A 23,134-nucleotide genomic window follows, 5' to 3' on the forward strand; every position below is an offset into this window, starting at 1 on the left:
TGGGCAGTCAGGGAGAGCCCTGAGAGCCCCAGCCTTGTGAGCTGCCCACAGCAATTGCTGGCACAGCCCCACTCAGACACAGCTCTCCCCGCCACGCACACAAGGAAAGCACAGGGAGGCATCTGCAGCACGCTCCTGCCACAGCCACTGAGATTTTATTCATTTAAAGTCTCTCCACGCACAAAACAAAGCCTCAGGACTGTCCAGTGGTGGGGCACGCAGGGAAGCAAAGGCAGGAGTGCTCAGCCCCACAGGCTCCTGTGGTACAAACCTGGAATCTTCCCAAACAGCTGGAAAGATGCACCAATTCAACCCCAGCTGGGATGTTGGGGTTACAGTGTTTAGGTTTGGAGAAGGGGACAGCCTGACCTGTGTACACAGCCCTGTGATAGATAATATTTCCCCAGATAATTCTTGCTCCTGGGACACACCAGCACTTTTCTTGGTCTTGTCCTCTCTGCATCCTGTCTCGTGTCATCCAGGCACAATTGTGGCACCAATCCCTTCTCTGCTCCTGGCAGGAGGCAGGGGAGCAGAGGGGCAAAATACACTTGGGCAAGGCTGCCATCCCTGGTTAATGAGGCCTGTAAAGCTGGGCTTGGGGTTGGGTTGGAACAAAGGGAGGTTTATGCTGCAGGTTGCAGATTAAAGTTTGTTGCCATCTACTGAAATCCTTCTCCCCAGTCCCGTGGGGCTGTCTGACCCGAGATAAAATCCCTCAGGACAAAAAAAACCCAAACAACCCAAACAAACACATTCCAAAATTTTATAAGAAACCAAAAATCACAGCAGCCAGGAGCAGAAGGAGTCCCACCACAGTAAGGAGAGACAGGAAGGAGCTGGAGGAGCCAGCAGGGACTCGTGTTCTGGTGGGCTTCAGGACGCGGTCCCACTGGGTGAGGATGGCCTGCCGTGCCCCCTGCCAGCGCCCAGGACCCCCCAGCCTGTACTGGTAGGGGGAGCAGGGCCCAAAGAAGATGGTGAGAGCCAGCCTTGGGTCTGTGCAGAGCAGCCCCAGCACGCTGGGCTTGGCACCAATGAAGGAGGCCAGGGTGTCCAGGTAGACCAGCCACTCGGTTTTGAGCACTTCGTCAAAGGTCAGGCCAAACCTGAATGATCAGAGAGGAGAAAGAGGCAGGAGGAAGGTTGGTGTCAGCAGGGCTTGGAGGAGCTGGGGTGGGCATCCTCTGCATCCTTATTGCATCTGGAGTGCAACTGGGTTCTCTAGGAAAGGACTGGGTGTAGGTGCAGTGGGAACGTGGGACACAAATCCTGGCCCCCACGCTGCTCCTGTGAAGTGATGCTGGCTCCAGTCAATCTTTCTCTCCCTCACTCACAAGTTGCACCCGCTCCTCCCCTTCCCCTTGGTCAATCTTTGTTAGCAGACTTTGGTTAACAGTTTGGGGTCTTTTTCAAAGCAAGAAAACAAAAAAACCCCTCCAACCCAAATCCCTTTGCTTTTTGCAGAAAAGTCACATGCAGCATGAGAAAGGTGGCGCCCTTTAGTATCCCTCACAATCATTTCTACCAAATACTGCAAGAATACACAGTGGCTTGGAGAACTGCTCCCAGTTCACCTTCTCTGCAGAATTCACAGCTTCATGTCCCACCTTCAGAGGTCTGCAAAAGCTCATATCCACTCAGCCTTGTATTGTATTGTATTCTGTATTCTGTACTTCGCCTTGTATTGTATCCTGTGCAATTCTGTACTTCACTCTCCTACACCTTTTCTCCTATAGCTATCTAAGTGAGCCTTGGATTTATCTATCACCCAGTTTCCTGGGATTGGCTCATTCATTCCCTAATCCTTTTAAGCCTTTTGCCTGCCTGTGAACCACACACCAGTGTGCTCAGACACCTGTTCACAGTGAGTCAGGTCTCCATGCTGTGAGATGAGACAATCAGTGTGTACACCTCGCTGGTTGTGGGTTGGTTTTTTCCCCCCAAGCTGAATTGCTTTGCATTTATTACCATTAATTTCTCTATTTTATCTCTCAGTCCCTGGGGATCCTGGTATTCTTCCCCAACTCCCATAGCCTTGAGTACCCTGAATTAATTTCTTGCTGTCACCAACAGGCAAAATATCAGTGTTAAATCAAAGGTTACATTGGCTCTTTGCAAGTGAGTAAAGGGGAAGCTGGATCCAGGAATCCTCCCCTCTCCTCTGCCATGCCTGCAGGGAACACGCACAGAGCGAGAGCCCCAAAAACTCCAGAGGTTTTTCAATCCACCAAAATACCTTTGGGGCTCTGGGGAATGACTTACCATTGGATTTGGTTTTTCTTCTTCTCATTTACTTCCTTCTCCATGACAGCCTGGGGAGGCAACTGACACAGGCCTGGAAGAGAGAGGAGAGTGTTCTGCAGACTTTAACTCCTGGGGGGGAACTGTGAACTCACTCAGTGATGCAAAATGTGGGAATCCCTTCCCTGGGAGGGCAGGAAACTCTCATTGCTGGCAGTTTATTTGGCAGTGCTGCAGTCCTGCCAAAAACCAGTATTCCAAATTCACCCACACCTCCTCCTGCTCTTACAGATGTGTCCTGTCAGGGCACAGGCAGGTGATGTGGGGGCAGATGGGCTGTGCAAGCCCCAGAGAGGATCCTCCCAAAGAGAAACCCCAGAGCTTCTCATGTCTGTGGAGTAGTCCTGGTCCAGCCCTCCACGAGGTTATTCTTACTATTTTTATTAAATCTCCCTCCAAAAAACACCAGTGGGTTTCTTTCCTCACTCATGTTGCTGTAAGTTAGCTGAAGTGAAATGATTTGGGAAGTCTGAGCCTGGGAAATGCTCCCTTGTCCACTCTGAACTTCTTAGCTCTGGGATCTCCCTGGGTGAAGGGGAAAACCATTTCCAGTTTTGTCTGAGCTGCATTTTTGGGGCACAGGAGGGCTCACATTTGCTCCCCTACCTTTGAAGACACGGCTCACCCAGCGTGCCTGCATCTCTGCCACGGGCATGATGGCTCCTAAGGGCTTAATCAGCCCAAGGACAGCCAGGGTGGGCTTCTGCAGCTGGGGTGGGAACACGTATTTGTAGAGGGACGCGTGCTTGTTCTCCACCCTGACGATGGATTCTTCCAGGAAGGGGAAGGAGACGGTGTAGCCCGTGCAGAAGACAACAATGTCGATGGGCTCCTCCTCAGGGCAGTTGTGGAAAACCACTGAGTTGTCCTTGAACTCCTTCACACCTGGCTTGATGGTGATCCTGCCTGTCAGGATGTAGCTCGGGAGATCATCGTTCAGCACGGGCTCCCGCACCAGCCAGCTGTGGAGAGCCAGGGCTCTGAGAGTGGGGCACCACAAACAAGCCTTGCTGCTCCCCTGCTCCTCCTCCCACCAGCTCACACCTCCTGGGGTCGTTTTCTCGGAGCAAACAGCCCTGCCTCCCACCTCCAAGCAATTGTCACCAATGTCACCCTGTCCCACAGCGTGAGGGATTCACGGACATCTGTCGCCCTACTCCCTCCACTCATTTACTCTTCACACCATCTCTTTCCAGAACTGATCCATGCTTTAAGCCTTCCTTCTCCTCCTTACCCACAGACCCTCCTCTGGGCCATCCTGGGTTTTTCCAGCGTGCCCAATTTTTCACCACTTAAGGGAGCTACAGCTTATTTTCTCCTCCCCACTGGAGATCACCCCAGTCTGGGCATTGGTTGATGCTGCTTGCTGAACATTTCCCCCTGCCCACACCACAAGCCTTTCAGCATGGGATGGGGACCACCAAGAAGTACCTGTTCTCTGGCTGAAGGCCATAGTTTGCATGGTTGAACCACTGGTTCACCTTATAATTAAGAAACCACCATGAAAGGGGTCCAGGGAGGTTGGTTTTGATCAGGGTCATCAGGCGAGTGTTTAAAATCATATCCCAAGGGTAGCCGTGCTCAAACACACGGCTGAGCAGCCAGGCTCCTCGAGTGGTGCTAATCATCACCTGCAAGAGAAGAACCAATGCTTCAGGTGATGAATTTGCTGCTTTCCCTTTGTAAATAAACTCAGAGGGGCACGGCACAGACAGCTGTGCAATGGAAAAGCAGCAACAGCATCTTTAATTTCTCCTGGCCGATGGAGGTGAAACAGGAGACAAGAACAAAACCAGCTTGCTTTCAAGGTAGCTTTTTGACCAAAAAATTCAGGCTCAGAAAGACTGTTTGTGATGACAGCACACTGAGCTACTGTCCCCTGTTACTGTGATATTTTATGAAAAATCCCTTCGCCAGGATTTCTTCTCCTGGGAAGCTGGGAAGCTTCAGGTTCTCCATGTTTTGCTGATCTGGAATATGACTTGGAGAATTGCTTACCCAACATGTGAATTGTTTTTAATTAATGGCCAATCACAGCTAGCTGTGTTGGACTCTCTGAGTCTGTCATGAATTTTTATTATTCATTCTTTTTTAGCCTTCTGATGTATCCTTTCTCTTTCTTTAGTATAGTTTGTCACACACATCTTTTATGGAAAATCGCTTCCTTAGGATTTTTTCCTCCTGAGAAGCTGAGAAGCCTCAGGAACAAAATGTAAACATTGATTATCTGCTGCTGTGGAGTGCATCAGGTGCATCTGTGATTGGTCTCATGTGGTTGTTTCTAATTAATGGCCAATCACAGCCCAGCTGGCTCGGACAGAGATCCGAGCCACAAGCCTTTGTTATCATTCTTTCTTTGTTATTCTATTCTTAGCAAGCCTTCTGATGAAACCTTTTCTTCTATTCTTTTAGTATAGTTTTAATGTAATATATATCATAAAATAATAAATCAAGCCTTCTGAAACATGGAGTCAGATCCTCATCTCTTCCCCAACCCAAAAACCCCTGTGAACACGGTCACAGATGGCACGGTCACAATAGTTTTAGTGTATAATTTTCAAATAATATAATATAGTATATAATAATAAATCAGCCTTCTGAAACTTGGAGTCAATTCTCATCTCCCACCTCATCCTGAAACCCACAACGACACCACAGCAATGAACAACCACAGTCCCCATGTCCCTGTCCCCAGAGGCCTGGGGTGGCAGGGTGGTGGCACCTTTGCAGCGACCCGGCTGGCCTCCACGGCGATGTCCACTCCCGAGTTGCCCATGCCCACCACGAGGACACGCTTGCCCTGGAACACGTCAGGATGCTTGTACTGCCTGCTGTGGAAGTACTGCCCTCGGAACCCCTCGATGCCTCGGGGGAAAAAGAAACAGAGCTCTGAAGCACTCAAGCATTTGTGGAATTTGCTGGGAGAACTGGTGTTAAAAAGCAATCCAGATGGCAGGAGCAAGGATGTGCAATCTCTGGCCACCAGGGTCTCAGAGGTCCAGCCCATCCCATGCACACAGAATTAATTGATGCTTCCTCTCCGAAATGGGGTCTCAGAGACAAAGCTGCTGTCTCTGAGACAGTATTACTGTTGGTGCCAGCAGGTTTGGAAAGCAGAAGCAAGAAAAGAAAGGGAGGATTTTCCCCAAATAACCCCTAAATCTTCCCTCCCCAGCCCCTGAAGCAGGTAAGAACATTTCCTTGTATACCATACCAGGAAAACACTGCAGGGGGAGGGATGGCTCCGAGAAATTGCCGCTGCAAACCATAACAGCATCAAAGACATGTGATGTCTGCTTCCCCCCTGCCTCCGTGACCACATTCCACTGGCCCGTGGTGGCAAAGTCAGGGTGCTGACGGATGCTGACAACGGTGCTCTGAAACGTGGGAGTGAAGAAAAGTCACTGTCACCATCATATTTTCTGGGAAAATCCTTTTGCCAGGAGTTTTTTCTCCTGGGAAGCTGAGAAGCCTCGGAGAAAAAGGAAAAACAATAATTATCTGATTGCTTCTCTTGTGTTTTGCTGCTTTGGAATGTGGTTTGGAGATTGTTTATCCAACAGGTGATTGTTGCATTGGTTTCACGTGAATTGTTTTAACTTAATGACCAATCATGATCAGGCTGTGTCGGGACTCTGGAAGGGGTCACGAATTTTCATTGCCATTCTTTGTAGCCTTCTGTCTGTATCCTTTCTCTATTCTTTGGCACAGTTTAGTATAGCATTCATTAATATGACAGAATAAAAATATACTATAATAAAATATAATAAAGTAATATAATATGATATTTAAATAAATGAAATTAATAATATATAATAAAATCAAACTATAATAAATTATAATATATATATGATATATGATATAGGGTAATAAATATAATAATATAATTAATATAAGTATATATATATAAATATATAAATAAATATAATAAATAAATAAATAGAATAATATAAAAAATATAAGCCTTCTAAGAACATGGAGTCAGGTTCATCAATTCCTCCTCCAATGGGGAACCCCAAAAACACCACAAGTGCCCACGGGCACCCAGGGTGGGTGGGGAGCAGGACAGGGCAGGGCACCCATCACTCACCCCAAATCTGATGTGCTCCCTCAGGCCGAAGTGCTCGCTGTAGCGCCGGAGGTAGTCCAGGAGCAGGGCATTGGGCAGGAACACGGGGAAGTGCTCGGGGAAGGGGAAGTCAGAGAAGGCAGACATCTCCTTGGAGGTGTTGCTGATCACTGATGGGTACAGGCTGGGCCGGCCGGCCTCGATGTGCTCCTGCCAGGGCACCCCGGATACATCAGCCCCTGTCCCCCTGCTGCCCTGGCCTCAGGGGGGCAGCTCAGCACCCAGCAAACCCTCACAGCCACCCCATAACCCTGCAAAGCTGCAGCTGCCAGGGGAGCTGAGGGTGGGCTTAGCAGCTGGTCTGCAGGCCAAACAACTGAGCTAACAGAAGAGATGTCACTGTCATACTTTGCGAAAAATCCCCTTTCCCAGGATTTCTTCTCCTGGGAAGATGAGGAGCCTCAGAAAGGAATAAAAAATGAAAACAATAATTATCTGATTGCTTCTCCTGTGTTTGGCTACTTTAGAATGTGCTCTGGACATTGTTTACCAACAGGACCATCTTTGATTGGTTCCATGTGAATTGTTTTTACTTAATGACCAATCATGGCCAGCTGTGTCAGACTCTGAGGAGTCAGTCACAAATTTTTAATATTCATTCTTGTTAAGCCTTCTGTCTGTATCCTTCTCTTTTCTATAGTAAAATTCTAGTGTAGTATAATGTAGTATAATAGTATATATAATAATGTAGTATGATAGTATGAATGATTATAAAATGATATGATATATATATAATATAATATAATATAATATATAATTACTATAGTAATATAATATAATATAATATAATATAATATAATATAATATAATATAATATAATATAATATAATATAATATAATATAATATAATATAATTAATATAATCATGCTTTGTACCAATAAAATACAATAAGCTATCACTTTGTCCAGTGAATATAACGAGCCGGTTTGATGCAACTAACGACTTTAGGGGTATAAGACTTGAGAACAACTTGCAATAGAGAAGAAGCCATTGCTGTTACTGCAGAAATGTGTGTGCGTGTGGTGTGTCCCCACCTCTCAGTGGCAGGGAGGAGGACATGTCCCCTGGCTCACCGTGTAGCGCCAGACCCCTCCGATGTCCTGGCTCTGCTCGAAGCAGGTGGGCTCCAGCCCCTCGTCCAGGCAGCATTTGGTGGCTGCCAGCCCGCTGACCCCCGCGCCCACCACGGCCACTCGCATCCCTGCAGGCTCTGCTGGGCTCCCAGGAGCTGGAAAAAACCCTACAGATTGTGAAAATTGCATGTGTTTTATGATTACCTTGTCGCAGATATTAAAATGAATATTATATGTGTTGTGTTAGAAAGTCATGCTGTACTAATTCTCTCAAGTAGCGTGTTAAATATTGCTTTAGGTTATAATGCTATGTAGGATACTTTTTTTAAAGAAAGGACTCGCAGTGAGAGAGCAGCCACAGGACACCTGAATCTTTCAGAGAAAGGGAATTTATTGCTCCATTATCAGAAGAAATGAACTTCTTCCTGCCTTGAAGGCGCCGTCAGGATTCAGAGGAAGAAGCTGACACTGCCCAGCCAGAATCCTGTGTTTGAATGGAATTTATGCATCATGGATGAGGTGTATGAATATGCAACAGGCTGTTGTTTTTAAGGGTTAATCCTCTGTTAACGTGGGTCCTTTTTCGGGTTCGTGCTGCCCAGTAAAAGGTACCCGGACTGTCCATGACTCTTTGTATTTATTGTCTGATATTGTCCTAATTCAAATTGTCCAAATTGTTGTTACTCTAATTGTATTACTATTTTTAATAACCATTTTATTACTATTACATTTTTAAAATTTTAAAATTTTAAAAGCAAGTGATTGGCCTTTTTCACAAGATGATCATCACACTCTCAGGGGGCAGCTCCTGGCATGCCCCCCCATAGGGAACTTCTCTATCTGCTTTCCCAATTTCTCTTTCCCCAAATGCCATTCAATTCCCCAGAATTCTGGGTTGTTTGTTTACAAGTTAGATTAAATGTCTCAATTAATAATTTTCTCTTTTTCCCCCTTTATTTTTTAAAAATCTCTCCACTTTTACAGTGTGCTCCCTGGGCTGCCCTCAAACCCCATTTCATTTCCCAGCACTCTTTGTTTACAAGTTAGATTAAATGTCTTAATTAATCATTTTCTATTTTTCCATCCTTTATTTCAAAAAACCTCTCCACTTTTACAGTGTGCTCCCTGGGCTGCTTCCAAACCCCTGCAGCTGCCCTGGAAATCTGGCTTTGAAAGAATGTAGTTGAGCCACAATTCACTGCCAGTTTGTATTTACAAGCTGGGTTTAAACAATCCTGCCTTATCAGACTAGCAAATATTTGTATTTTATCTTTGGATATCTGCCCCTACCTCTCACAGAATTAAAAAAAAAAAATGCAAAATTCAGTGGAATTGAAAATGCACTGTATTTTATCTTTGGATATCTGCCCCTGCCTCTCTCAGAGGACAAAAATAAGAAATGCACTGGAGCTGTTCAGTTTGTCCCTGGTGGCTGGCTTTGACATGGCCATTGGGGTGACAGAGGGGCTGCAGGTGTGGCACACCTTGGGCTGAGGACGATTTTGTGTCCCTTGTAGGGCTTGAAAGGCAACAGCCCCTGGGTTGGCATCCAGCCCTACAAAACTCCCAGTGGGGATGATGGATCCGAATCCCTGGCAGTGTCAGGGAATAAAACAAGGGATGAAGGCCAGGTTCTGTGGCTTGGGCTGGACAATTCCAGAGGCAGGAATTGTCTCACCTGAACCACCCCCTGCTCAGGTGAGTGATTCACTCAGCATGGCAGGATGTCACTGGGGTAGCCTGAGAAGGGCTTTCAGCTCCCACCACACACAGAGGGTGGTGTAATCATCAGGAAAAAGGAAAAAAAAAACCCAGTCTTCAGTAAAAAAAATGGGGTTGGACACAGTATTTTCTAAAACCCACCAAATTCTCCAGAATTATTTCAACTTTCAGTCACAAAGCAACACCCAATGAATACTCTGCTTTGCCAGGTTGGAATAAAACCTGGACTTTTCCCTTTGTAAATCAACAAAGCACTAGCAAGAGCTAGTGTTAACACTGTTAACTGTTTTGGGGGAGCTTTTTTTTTTGCATGATGGGAACTAACTTATATCACAAACACTCCCCAGCTACATTTGCTATTTGCTTCCCTGCCTTCTCGAGGAGAAGCTACAAACAGCACCAAAAAATACCAATCCTGCCACACTTTCCACACTAACCCTGCAAGCAGGCAGACTCAGAAGAGCCCAGCTGTGGCACAGGGAGGGAAGGAAAGGCTTCTCACCTCTCTGGAGCACTTACCTGCAGCCCCAGGCAGCTCAGTGTCACCTCTGCTGTGGGAAGGGAGGGTCCCTCTCGCTGGGATTTATAGCCAGACGTGGAGCTGGGCAGGGGCAGGGAGGGCAGGCACTGCTAGGGAATTACACAACTGCTGGGGGAGGAGTGGCTGCAGTGTCCTGCTGTCCCTGCACAGCCCAGATGTGGCTCCCTGAAGGGAGTGGGGTGATCCAGCTGTGCCCCAGGGGCACCCATGGGTGAGGGGGCAGCTCCAGCTGGGACATGTTTTCACTTGCCAAGTGTTTTCATTTGCCAAAAAGGGGCTGAAGGTGCAGACAAACAGGATAATATGTAATATAACATAACATAACATAACATAACATAACATAACATAATACAACACAACACAACACAACACTACATAACATATCAGGGCTGAAACATCAGTGCAGGACATAGAGCCCATCCAGGTATCTCCCAGGAGTAAATGATCAGGGAAATGATAAGGGTGGCTTTGGATAGTCAGATATTCAATATATTTAAGGGTGGCTGGGGAGAAAGTATGAAATCACTGCAAATGAATCCAGCTGGGCATGGAGAATGCAGAAGCCATGAAGAGGCAGTTGATGGAGGATTGGATCTTTAGGAAAAGAAGTGTTTAGAAAAAGACAAAGGATTTGCTGAGGGATGTGTTTACCAAGAACTGGACCCTTCCCTGGGTGCACAGGACCTTGCTCCTGCAAAGATGCTCCCCAGCACTGAGCAGAAAAAGAGTCAGGAATCCACTAAGGCAAATACTCTGTTCTTTGTGTGCTTCTGCTTTTCTTGAATTCCTCAGCAGGGGTTCAAGTGACTTGCACTGAGAGGGATGCCATGGCAGCACTCCAGGAGTGGTGTTCGTGCTTTCAGGAGGGCAGCTCAGGGAAGCTTTCTGAAGGAACAAGTTGTTTTTGGCAAGGAGGAGCTGCTGGTGCAGAAATGGGACCAGGTGCCTTTGCTGCAGCTGCTGCCAGCAGGGAGTGATACCATGCGAGTTTAGGGTAGAAATACCTCCAAAACCTCAATCATCTGCCTTAGGGCTGTGGTGTTCCCCTCCACAAATATCCCAGGCCAGGGTCTGGGCCAGGTGTGCAGAAGAAATTCTCAGAGGAGATGGAGATGAGATTGCAGAGAGCAATTACTAAATTATGCACACACATGCCCAGGGCACTGCAAAGGCCTTGTCAGAAAGCACAGAGACATTTTTGCTCCTTTCCTCACCTCTGCTGGGCATGGCAGCCCTGGCACAGCTCAGGAGGAGCCAGGAGCAGTGAATATCCACAGGTGGCTGAGGATGAGAACCAGGAATGGGAAATTCATGTGCCTGAACCAGGAACGGGATCCTCATGTGCCTGTCCACTGGTGAAGCCCTAGAGAAGCAAAGCTCCCCAGCACTGTGGCACAAACCTGGGCTCTGAAACAGCTTTTTTAATCCTTAAAGCAGGAGGAAGGAGAAACTAAATATATCCATTCAGTCTGAATCAGATGGGAAATTCACCTTCTCTGAGAAACTCACCTTCTCTGGGAAACTCTGGCACCAGTTTTACAATTTCTGTTTAAAATGACACTTCAGGCCAAGGAGGGGCAAATCTCTGCACAAACAAGTCTCAGCACAGCCCTCTTTGCTGTTTTCTAGGTTTGTTTCAGCAGCTTCTGGGCATGTGCCATGCTGAAGGGGGAACAGAACAAGGAAAACAAAAGTGGAGTTTCTTGTTATACTGGTCTCAGAGCAAGGCAACTGCTCAGCATCTGGTGGGATGGGAGCTCTGGGTTCATCACTGAAGAACTTCACTGTCCCCTCTCCAAAGCTCTCACTGCCTCCCTCACTGTCCTTTAGGGGCTTTAATTGACATTATTGCCCCAAAGCTGCCTCCCCTGCTTGCTGCAGAGCTGCAGCACAAGGCCATGCCCAGAGAGAGGGAAGAAGCTGCTGCTGGAAAAATGAAAAATGTATTTCCCCCCCCCCCATTTCTTGGAGCCTGGATTTCGATCTTTAAAAAAATAAAAAAATAAAAAAGCTTTTCCTTCAATTCCAAGGCCAAAAGGCATTTTCTTGCTCCAAACCAAAGAAAACCCCTCCCCAAGCAGGCTGTTGTCCTGTTTACTATTCCCAGCACACAGAGGATAATTCCAGTGACAAACTCTTCTGTTTCTGCTCAAACTGAGCTGGATAGGTTCAATATCTTGAACTCTCTCTGAAACCTCTCAAAAGATACCACTTTTAAGGAGATCCAAAGCATGCACTGGAGCAGACATGGGCTGTAGAGTGACTTTGGGAGAGGGATTTACTTGTTAAGCATGGAGGTTTCTGAAGGGCTTTACTCCAACATCCATGGCAAAATTTAACCTGATTTAATAAGTCACCATGTTTTCCAGGCATGTAACCTGTGGAATTTCTAAAGAAAAGGCTGCTTGTGTTAATAGATCCTGCAGAGCTGCAGATTTTAACTTCTTTGGAGCCTTCCAAATGTACATTTTACATCTTCCCAACCTCCATGGACATTTACACCCTCCCTTTGGCACCACCAGCACTCAGAGTGGATAAACCACAGGCAATAAACCACAGCTGCTGGAGGGATGGCACAGCAAACAGGGCTTTTGGTAACTCCTAAGCAGAATAATCCTAAGAGGAGCTGTCTGGGGAGCACAAAGTTAAGGCAGCACAGCCTGAGCAGGAGGTGTCACCAGCAGCTGAAGGCATCCATCAGCCTTTGAGTGCTTTCAAAAATTCCACTCAGCTGAGCCTCAAAAATTCCACTCAGGGCTGACCCTTCCCTTAAATATTGATTGAGAGCTGCCAGGCCAGGCACTTTGGATGCCTCCAATTCCTGCTGCCTCTCCCAGAGTGTCTCCTGAGGCACAGGGACACAGCAGCACTCCCAATCCAGGCAGAGATGTGTCCCTGCACCCCCAAGCCTCCCACTAGGGGCAATTCTGTGCATTTATTGCCCAAAACAAGGGTTTTAAGAGGGAAACACTCCAAAATATCAAGGCAGTTCTGCCAGAGCCCTCAGAGGAGCCAGCCCAGGCTCTGTGGAGCTGCAGGAGCTCCCAGCAGCCAGCACAGCTTCCACATCCAGCTGCTCCACCGGCCCCACATGGGGAGGGACCTCAGGGATTCTGACCCATCTCCTCCCAGCTCCGCTCCAGCTGACCTGGACCACCTTGTCTCCATCACCTGGTTTAAAACTTCTGGTTTTGGAGACTCCCATACAACTGCAGGCTTGCTTTTTTTTTTTTGTTTTGGTTTGTTTTTTTTTTTTTTTGATGTTTTTGTTTTGCTTTGGCTTGGGGTTTTTTTGTTTGTTTTTTGGTTTTTTTTTTGGTTGTTGTTTGTTTTTGTTTATTTGATTGTTTGTTTGTTGTTGGGTTTTGGTTGGGTTTTCGTTTGTTTGTTTGGATTTCTGTTTTGGTTTGGTTTTCCTTGTTGTTTTTGTTTTGTTTTCTTTGTTTTTTGTTGGTGTTTTTTTTTGGTTTTTTTTTGTTTGGTTGGTTTTTGTTGGTTTGGTTTTTTGTTTGTCTTTTTGGTCTTTTGGGTTTTTTTGGTGTTTTTTTGTTTTGTTTTGGGTTTTTTGGGTTTTTTTTTGTTTGTTGGGTTTTCGTTGGTATTTTTGGGGTTTTTTGGGGTTTCTTGTTTGTTTTTTTGTTGGGTTTTTGTTTGGGTTTTTTGGGGTTTTTTTGGGGTTTTTTTGTTTTTGTGGTTTTTTTTTTGTTTTGGTTTTTTTTGTTTTTTTTGTAGGTTTGTTTTTTTTGGGTTGTTTTGTTTGGGTTTTTTGTTTGTTTGGGGTTTTTGGTTTTGTTTTGTTTTTTGTTCTTTTTTTGTTTTTTATTGAGTTATCTTTTCTCCCCACATCCAATCCAAGCCAGGCTGACATTTGAGGATAACTGAGAGCAAAAAGATTTGTCAGAAAACAACACCCAAGAGTGATGGACAGCATGAGAACTTTGTCTCATTGACTCATTGCCTCATTGTCCCTGGCTTGGGGACAGGAAAGGGCAGAGGGAGGGGAATGAAGCTGCAGGAAGAGTTAATCATTTACCTGGATTGACACACATGTCAAGCACCTGAAACAGGAAAAGGCCATGGACCTCTTAACTCATCATTTCCCAACTGCAGTTTCCCACAAAAGAGAAAAATCTGCATTGTGGGTGTTCTCCTCTCCTCTCTAAGAAGGAGAAACAAAGGAAAGAAGAACTGCAGTTGTGGGAAGGCAGAGAAAAGAAGAAAAGGTGGTCAAATATCCCCAGAGAGAGAAAAAAATAAAATCAAAGGCTTCAACATTTCCAATGTCCATAGAAGCAGTTCTGCTCAACATCTGCAAACTCCTGATGGAATTTTTGTCGCGTGATGGAAGAAAACAAGAAGAGAGGGCTTTCAATATCCAAAAGAGCACAAACAGTTGGGAAAAGGGATGGAAATCCCACCCACAAAATCCTGGCACCCTCCAGGCTGCAGCTGCCCCTCAGCCCTCCTGAAGTGCTCGGGGGTGTCACAACAGGACAGGGGGTCCTGCTGGGGATGGAGCCTTGGAGTGGCACCCAGAACAGAGGCTGGACCAGATTAAGAGGATAAAACCAGGTATTTATTGAAGGTGTTCAATAGGCACAGCTTGGGCAGCCAGAAGCCTCCAAGAGGGGCTACACCCAAGATGAACAATGGTCATGAGTTTTTCAGACAATTAAAGTTTGGTCTATTTACATATCAGGGGTTAATCCTCCAATTACAGCTTCAGGTAATGAAGTAATTTACCCCCAGTTTGCTCCTCCCAATTCACTTTTGTTTACACTTTTTGGGGCCTGAGGCTGCAGGGTGTCCTTGAGTTTCAGGCCCAGAAGGATCATTTATCTGACCAAAATGTGAAGAGAGCAGCTGACACTCTAGAGAGTTCATAGTTATGCACTAAAGCAGTGCAAGATTTGGAAAATATAAAAGCCAAAATGCTGAGGCATCAGGGACAAGGTGCAGCGGCAGGAGCTGCAGGAGGTCAGTGGCACAGTGTGACCCTGGGGCCATGCACCATGCACAGCTGCTGTGACTGCAGCTCTGTGTGCTGCTCCAGGACACGTTATTCCTTCCCAGAGGACAGGTGGAAGATCCCCAACCTTCCCCCTGGGAGCAGCAGCAAAGCAGAGAGGAAAACCCATCCAGCTTCCATGCTTTGGCTGCCTGCAGGGACTGTCTGGGGCAGGAGCTGCAGGGATGTTCAGCTGCAGGGATCCCCAGGCTGGGCAGCAGCTGCCCCATTGCTGTGCTTCTCATGCCCCAACGCCCCCAGACCGTGTTCAAAGGGGTCCAAGGATGAAGGAAGAGATGAAGATCTGACTCCATATTAAAAGTATACTAAAAGAATAGAAGAAAGGATTTCATCAGAAGGCTGGCTAAGAATGGAAAAAGAAGGAATGATAACAAAAGCTTGTGTCTCACACAGAGAGTCTGAGCCAGCTGAATGTGATTGGCCATTAATTAAAAACAACCACATGACACCAATCACAGATCCACCTGTTGCATTCCACAGCAGCAGATAATCAATGTTTACATTTTGTTCCTGAGGCCTCTCACCTTCATAAGAGAAAAAATCCTAAAGAAAATATTTTTCATAAAGGATGTCTCTCACACTCCCCCAGGGAGCATTCCAGTGGGAATGGAAGGATTCCTTATTGTACTCCAAAGGACCAAACCTCAGCACAGTGCTTTGGCCAGAGAGCTTCAGCTGGGATCTGTCTTGGTTTGGAAAGCCAGGAGTTTGCTAAGGAAAGCAGGAGCCTCCCCTGGAATGGAGAATGTAAACCCTCCCCAGCCCTCTGAATTGCTATAAGTTTTAAATTAAGGGGCTCTCAGGTAAAAAATACGGGAGCAGGAAATAACAGTTCTTTAATAGGGAAGAAAAATGAAAGGATAAAATAAACAGTGCAGTACACTAGAACAACACTGACAGAGTCAGAACCCAACCTGACACCCTGTGGGTCAGGGTCTTGGTGGCAGTCCCATTGGAATTGTGGCTCAGCCCTCCTGCCATGTCAGGTGTGGTTCTGCTGGAGCAGGGATGTGCAGAGAAGGATGTATTCTTCCTCTGAAGATCCAGGGGAAGGAGAGGCAGCTGCTGTTCCTCTGGGGAATCCAGTGGAGAAGCCGTGCTGGTGTCTCAAAACCTCTGGATTATATCTGGGTAGCAATGTTTGAAACCTCAGATTGTATCCAGGCAGGAATGTTTGAAACCTCAGATTGTATCCAGGTAGGAATGCTTGGCTCCTCCCTCTGGGCTCACATCTCCCAATGGGATGCTGCAGTTCTTATCAGCCATGCAGTGACATTCAATAGCTGTTATCAGCAATGTCCCCTCCCGAGGGAGGTGTGACTGTGGTCACTCAAAGAGAGAGATAAGGCAAACTGCCCACTTGACAAAGGTAATCTGCCATACAGATGGGAATGGAAAACATCTTGCATTGCAATCTTCAACAGCTCCCAACTCATCAGCCAGGGATGCTCCAAACTGGGAGCACTGGGAGCACTGGGACTCTGCCCCACAGACACCCACAGCTCCTGCGGATCCTCCTCTGCTCTCTGATCCCTCACTCAGCCCTTTGATGTGCAGCTGCATTGTTCCAGCAGCTCTGAAGGCCCAGATGAGGAACAGCCTGGCTGGAGCCCCGGGAGCTGCCAGCAGCAGCACCAGCCAAGGCTGCTCAGGGGACAATAAATCTGCAGCTGGAGCAGCACAAAGCCAGGCACAAAGCATTCCCCTGGCCTCGGCTCTGCTCTAATTGCATCCCCAGCCAGCTCTTGTTTTTCTTGAGCGCAGCTAAAGGTCCATATTTCATTTGCTTTTCCACACCCTTCTCCCCCTTTTTTGTTGGTCAGCAAAATTCTTCCAAGAAAAGGCTGCAGGGCTGCTCCCAGTAGGTCTGGGGTGCTTGAATGGAGCACCCCAAGGGGAAGCTAGTGCTTTGTGATAGGGAAGAAAATGTTACAGTGTCTCTTCATCCTCCCTAAGGCTTCCATCTGCCCTGGAAGTTGGTTTTTGCCATTCCCTGGTGTGAAAAATGCCATTTAAAATTTTAAAAGTTTAATAGTTATAAAATTATTACAAAAATAGCAATATAATTAGAGTAATAATAATTTGGACAATTTGGATTAGGACAATGTGGACAATTTGGATTAGGACAGTGTGAGACAATGAAACAAAGAGAGTCTTTAGTGTGTAGCTCTAAACTCCACTTCCAGTTCTGTTCCCCCATTTTGGGCAGACACAGCAATTCCTCTCCAGGCCTGGCAGTCAAGGACACCTCACTGCCTCAGATCCTGAGAAATGTAACCAAAAGTGAGTTGTGGGGAGCAAACTTGGGGTAAATGACTTCATTAGCTGAAGCTGTAATTCGAAGATTCACCCCCAATATGCAAACAGACCAAACTTATAAAAGTGTGAAAACCAGTGATCCATCATCCATTTTTAGGTGTAACAAAGCCCTGGGGGGCTTTGTCTGCCCTAAATGTACCTGAAGGTAAATAAATATAATAAATATAAAAAATAAATAAAAAAACCCAATAAATATAGCAGCTTTTTGATCCCTTAATTTTGTCTGGCCTCTGTTTTTGGGTAAGCCCGAAAAGGCATCAGCAGGATTTTGTCAGTGGCCTCCCCAGGGACAGGGCTGTCCTCTGTCACCCATGAGCAAGCCTTGCTTGGGGCCCCAGGCCTTGGTGAGGCTGGGATTTCAAGGTTTGCCCTGTTTTTCTGTGTGAGGAACAAACCCAGCCTTTGCTCAGCAGCAGGACACCAGCAGCTCAAGCTTTAGCACCCAGCTGCTCCAGGATGCTTTGTGGCCCCACCTGCCCGCGCAGTTTTTGTGGATTTAACGCTCCCACATTTCCTGGTGATTATCTGTGCTCCTTTTTTAGGCCTTGGAGAGAGGTACCCAGCAGGAGGGGTCTGGTTTAACTCCCTGGAACTGAGCAGGGACTAACCCAGAGCAAACCCCTCACCCACTGCCTCCCAGCCCCTGGGGCACAGACCAGCTGCCATCCATGGCTTGAACCACTGCATTTAACTCAAGGATCCCCTCCTTGCTTCTGCAGAGAAGTTTTCCAGGGCTTTGGGACACTCAGTGGGATGAGGGCTGCAAAAGAAGGCAGCCCAGCACCTCCAGGGCTGCATTTCCATGGGGGCAGCTCTGGTCCCAGCTCCTCCCGTGGAGATGAGACCCAGTGTGCCATTCACATTCTCTGGAAAAATCCCTTCACCCAGGGATTTTCTGCTGGGAAGCCTCAGAGAAAAGGAAAACAATATTATCTGATTTGCTTCTCCTGTGTTTTGCTCCTTTGGAATGTGGTTTGGAGACTGTTTACCCACAGGCGATTGTTCCATTGGATTCTGCTGTGAGTTGTTTTGGCTCTTTGGCCAATCAGGGCCGAGCTGTGTCGGGGCTCTGGAAAGAGTCACGAGTTTCATTATTATCTTTTTAGCATTGTGTAAATATCCTTTCTGTATTCTTTAGTATAGTTTAGTTTAGTATTCTTTAATATAATATAGTATAACAAAGTAATAAATTAGCCTTCTGAGAACATGGAGTCAGATTCATCATTCCTCCCTGCAAATACAATAACACAGGGTGCAGGTTGGTGCAAACCCAGAATTCCCAAGCTTTCCCCATTCCATAATTTCTGAGGGCTGCCAGGATGATGGGCTCCCGCAGGCTGGACACCTTCAGTGCTCTCCTGGCTGCTTCCTCTGAGGCAGTGGCACAATGTCCAGCCTGGTCCTCACACTCCGGGGGAAAAGCTGCCAAAAAGGAGCATCACCTTTCTTTACACCAGGCATTTCTGGCCTGCTGTAAAGGAGAGAAAAAGTTACACCTTAAAAAAATCCCTAAAGTTCACCTCGAGCTCCCTCTTGTGACTCCTGTCCTATCCAAACCCAGTCTCTATTCCGGGTTTGGATAAAGCTTTCCTACTGTCACTGGGGGAATGTTTATGGCTCCCAGTCATGTATTAGCATTACTTAACACACAATTAAAGTAAAATGGGTCCAGATGCCTAAACGGGCCTTGACATCACACACAGGATCCAGTTTGTCCTGCTGCTGTGCCAGGAGATCTGGGAGAAGCTCTGAATCAGCAGATAAAACACCACTGCCTTTACTCTCCAAACCCGGATTTTATAATCCAAAAGTGCACCTTGCATTTGGGTTTTCCTATCCACACTCTCCTTCCAGCTGGGTCTGGCCTCTCAGGATCCTAAATCCCTGCTGCCCCAGGAGGGCAGCCCAGAGGAGCTTCCCCAGCACACATTTTATTTGATTTTCAGATTGCTCCAAGGTGTATTTGGGTGTTTACCCCATAACTCTGTGAGCTGATTTATGTATCTATAGCCTTCCCTAATCACATACTCAAAAGGAATACCTCTATAATATCCCATAACTCTGTGAGCTGATTTATGTATCTATAACCTTCCTTTAATCACACACTCAATAGGAATATCCCTACTGTTAGGGTGGTTTTGTGTTATGTTATTTGTCCTGCTCACCTCAACACCCACAGGCTGTTTATATTTTTATTTCCCATTCCACAGCCTGTTTATATTTATATTTCCCATTCCCAGATGGTCCCAATGAGCAGATGGGGACTGAGGCAAAAGCACCAAATTCCTGGTGGCACAAACAGAACACTTTGGTCAGCAATGGGTGCAACACACATCCCTTGGGTCTGGGACCTGCATTTCCACACACCTACAGAACTCTGCCCTTTTTTTGTCTCCTACTGAGCAGGAGCTGGCAGATTTTGGGTGGGGAGGACTTGTGGCTGTCACTGCTCCCTCATTCCCTGCTCTGTGAACAGCCCCTGGAAGCTGGAGAGAAGCATCTCTGCATGGGAAAGCTCTGCTGGGGCTGTTCCTCTGTGGTTTGCAGCCCCAGGAGCTGTGGATGAGCAATTCCCTTGGCTGAGCCCATCCCAAGCCCCACAAGAGTGGGACTGATTTCTTTCCATGCCATTTTCCCATTGTCTCCTCGCCATTGCTCTGCCCGTTGTGCAAAGCTTGCAGAAATAACCTCAGAACAGTTCCTGGCCTTTTTTTTTTTTTTTTTTTTCTGTAGGGATATTGCTAAATCATATTATTCTTGCTGTCATGCTAGAAAAAAAAATGCTCCACTTCAGTAGAGCCATTAACCATAATTAGTGCTCAGTTGCACACACAGTCTGGAATGAAGGGATCTGATCTTCTGCTACCAGTCAATAAATCTCCCCAAGTGCTCAGGGAGCAGACAGCAAAGTGAGCAATCACTCATTTCTGCTCCTGTAACTGCTTTTAAATGCCCTGCCAACAAGCTCACAAGAATGTTTTCCCCCCCACCATTTTCTGTGCCAGTGGTTTCTATTCACAGCCGGTGTCTCCTGCTGATGGATTTCCCTGGATCACCAGCCCTGGGAAATTGAGAGCCAGGGACTCACAGGGCTGCTACAGCACCTCCTGCTCCCTTCCAGCAGGTCCTTCACACCTCTGGATGCTCAACAATTGAAATTAAAAATAACTGTTGAAATTAAAAACAACAAACAAAAAGCAAAACAAAAAAAAACACCAAAAAAGGCAAACAAACAAAACAAAACAATCCCAAAAAAATCCCAAACCCAAACAAACAAAAAAAGCCCCCAAAAACTCCCACCCCCCCAAAAAAACCCCACAAAAAAAACCCCAAAAAACCACAAAAAAAAACCCAACAAAACAAAACCCCACAACAAAACAACAACAAAACCAAACAACAAAACAAACCCAAAACAACAACAAAGAAACCCCAAAAACCCCCAAAACAAAACCTCCCCTAAAAATCCCCCCAAAACCAACCAAACAAAACCACAAAAAAACCCCAAAAACCAAAAAAAAAGCAACTCCCCCCAAAAAAAACCCAAAAAAACCACCAACAGAAAACCCTCAAAAAACCCCAAAACAAACCCCCCCAAACAAAACCAACCAACCAAACAAAAAAACCCCCAAAAACCTCCAAAACCCACAAAACAAAAACCAACCAAACAAAAAACCACAAAAAAACCAAAACCCAACCCCCCCCAAAAAACAATCAAAAAACCCTCAAAAAGCCGCCCAAAAAACCAAAAAAACCCCAACCAGCCAAACCAAAAAAAAACCCCAAAAAAGCCAAAAAACCCCCAAAAATTCCCAAAAGACCCCAAAAAACAAAAAACCGACCAAAGAAAAAAAAAAACAAACCCAAAACAAAAACAAAACCAACAAAAAAACCCCAAAACAAACAAACAGACAAACAAACAAACTCCCCCCAGAAAACTACTCACACTGGACTGGGGAGGCACACTGTCCTTGAGAAGAAAAAAAAAGACCCCTAGCAGTAAAAAAAAAAAGTCCCCTAGCAGTAAAAAGTCTGTCAAACTGAACCCTTCTACCCAAAATTAATGCAGAATTGAATTTTTTGGCTTGGGAAAAGTCTCAGCAAAGAGACAAATTTCTGAGCCTTGGCTCCAATCAGACTCGCAGCACTGAGTGTTGTTTTGGGGAGGCTCAGCTGAGTCTCCTTGGGGCAATTGGAGCCCAGCAGCCCCTCAGGACCTCAATAAATGAATTCAGCCCTGCCCTGGGGCTCAGTGGGGTGGGCAGCAGGAGCAGGGAGGTCATTGTGGCCCTGTCCTTGTGCTGGGGACACGCCTTGAGCGCACCCTCACTTTGGGAAGGATTTTGGGATGCTCAGAGGGGACAATGAGACTGCAAAGGGGCTGGGAACACAAAGCCTGAGGGAGCTGGGGGTGCTCAGGCTGGATAGCAGGGAAAAGTTTTTTACTTATTCCTAATATCCAACTGTCGCAGACATCTCTTATGGAAAATCCTTTCTTTTAGGATTTTTCCCCCTGAGAAGCTGAGAAGCCTCAGGAGCAAAATGTAAACAATGATTATCTGCTGCTGTGGAATGCAACAGGTGCATCTGTGATTGGTCTCATGTGGTTGTTTCTAATTAATGGCCAATCACAGTCAGCTGGCTCAGATAACAAAGCCACAAACCTTTGTTATCATTCTTTTCTATTCTATTCTCAGCTAGCCTTCTGATGAAACCTTTTCTTCTATTCTTTTAGTATAGTTTTAATGTAATATATTATCATAAAATAATAAATCAGCCTTCTGAAACATGGAGTCAGACCCTCATCTCTTCCCTCATCCTCAGACCTCTGTGAACACGGTCACACTCTGGGCTTTGGGCTATGGGGAAACCTGTTGGTTCTGCCCCAAATCCCACACCATGCACAGCCCAGGCACCAGACATGGGCAAGGGGGAGGCACATGGAGCAGACACCCAGCATCCCCCTCCTTCCCTCACCTGATGCTCCCCAGGCCCTGTCTGGGTACCAGCGCCTCCAGCAGCCCCCACAAGCCACGTGGGGAGATGTGTTGGCTCCTAATTCACTTTGGTTTGCTCTCCAGCCCCGGCCCATCACTCCAAACCCTCTCTGGGGCGGAGGTTTTTGAGGAGCTGACTGTGGTCCAGCACGGGGCTGCTGTCCCTGGGTTGGTGCCAAGGTGGGAGGAGTGGCATGAGACCCTGTCCCCATCACCCCATTACCTGTGGGACAGCCCCACGTGCCCCTGGGGGACAGCACCAGCCCAGTCCCAGCATTTTTGGGGCATTTTTGGGAAGTCAAGGCTCATCACCATCCCCCTGGGGCTGCTTGGAAGAGCCCCAGCTCCAAGGTGAAGGAAGAAATCTCAGAGATGTTTCTGGGCCGATTGAAGTTAATTAGCTCAAATGATGCCTCTGAAGGGAAATGTTTTTTTTATTTTGGGTTCCTGCCAAGCCTGGTTTTCATAAGGCCAGTAAGTGCAAACAGATAGGGCCCTTTCATTGGAAACAGGCAGTGCAGGATGTAATTAAAGAAGTGTGCCCTGGCATGGCAGGGACCCGTTTCCAATTACTGCTCTTGCAAAGGGGATTAAGGGGAAATATTTTAAACAAGGCCACTGCAAAAATGGATTTTGTTTGTCATTAGCTTCCAAATAATATTTGACTTCAGGGCTGAAATTCCCATGTGCCAGCTCTGCCCCTGGTGCCGCATTCCCCACAATGGCTGGGAGGAGGGTGATCCATAGGGGCAGAGCTCCCTGGGCATGGCCCTATTTCCACATGGGAAGTGCCCTTCTTAGCCACCCTTCTGATGAAATCCCTTCCTTCTATTCTTTTAGTACAGTTTTAATGTAATATATATCATAAAACAATAAATCAAGCCTTCTGAAACACGGAGTCACAGAGCCACAGAGATCACTGCCAGCTTGTGGGAAATGGATTTGTGGAGATTTCTTAAAGTTTGACTGAAGGCTCACATCTGTATGCAAACCTTGAGGTAAGAAATGCTGACTTAGAAATG

The 23,134-nt window shown here is 46.6% G+C and overlaps 1 protein-coding gene across 2 annotated transcripts; it reads right to left on the reverse strand.

Annotated features, from left to right (window-relative positions):
• Positions 1 to 123: 123 nt before the first annotated feature.
• FMO1 (flavin containing dimethylaniline monoxygenase 1) lies at positions 124 to 9,779 on the reverse strand. Of its 2 annotated transcripts, none has more exons than XM_064719466.1 (9): positions 9,749 to 9,779; positions 7,508 to 7,662; positions 6,395 to 6,583; positions 5,519 to 5,681; positions 5,027 to 5,169; positions 3,736 to 3,935; positions 2,911 to 3,266; positions 2,266 to 2,338; positions 124 to 1,109 (listed from the first exon to the last, which is right to left on the reverse strand). In XM_064719466.1, the coding sequence occupies exons 2-9, from the start codon at positions 7,631 to 7,633 to the stop codon at positions 767 to 769; spliced, it is 1,593 nt and encodes a 530-aa protein (XP_064575536.1). In that variant the 5' UTR covers positions 7,634 to 7,662; positions 9,749 to 9,779; the 3' UTR covers positions 124 to 766. The 2 variants fall into 2 exon arrangements, with proteins under 2 accessions (XP_064575536.1, XP_064575535.1); XM_064719465.1 differs by having other exon boundaries at positions 144 to 1,109; positions 7,508 to 7,674.
• Positions 9,780 to 23,134: the final 13,355 nt, after the last annotated feature.

Source organism: Zonotrichia leucophrys, chromosome 8 (assembly GCF_028769735.1).
Source record: "Zonotrichia leucophrys gambelii isolate GWCS_2022_RI chromosome 8, RI_Zleu_2.0, whole genome shotgun sequence".
Taxonomy (NCBI): domain Eukaryota; kingdom Metazoa; phylum Chordata; class Aves; order Passeriformes; family Passerellidae; genus Zonotrichia; species Zonotrichia leucophrys.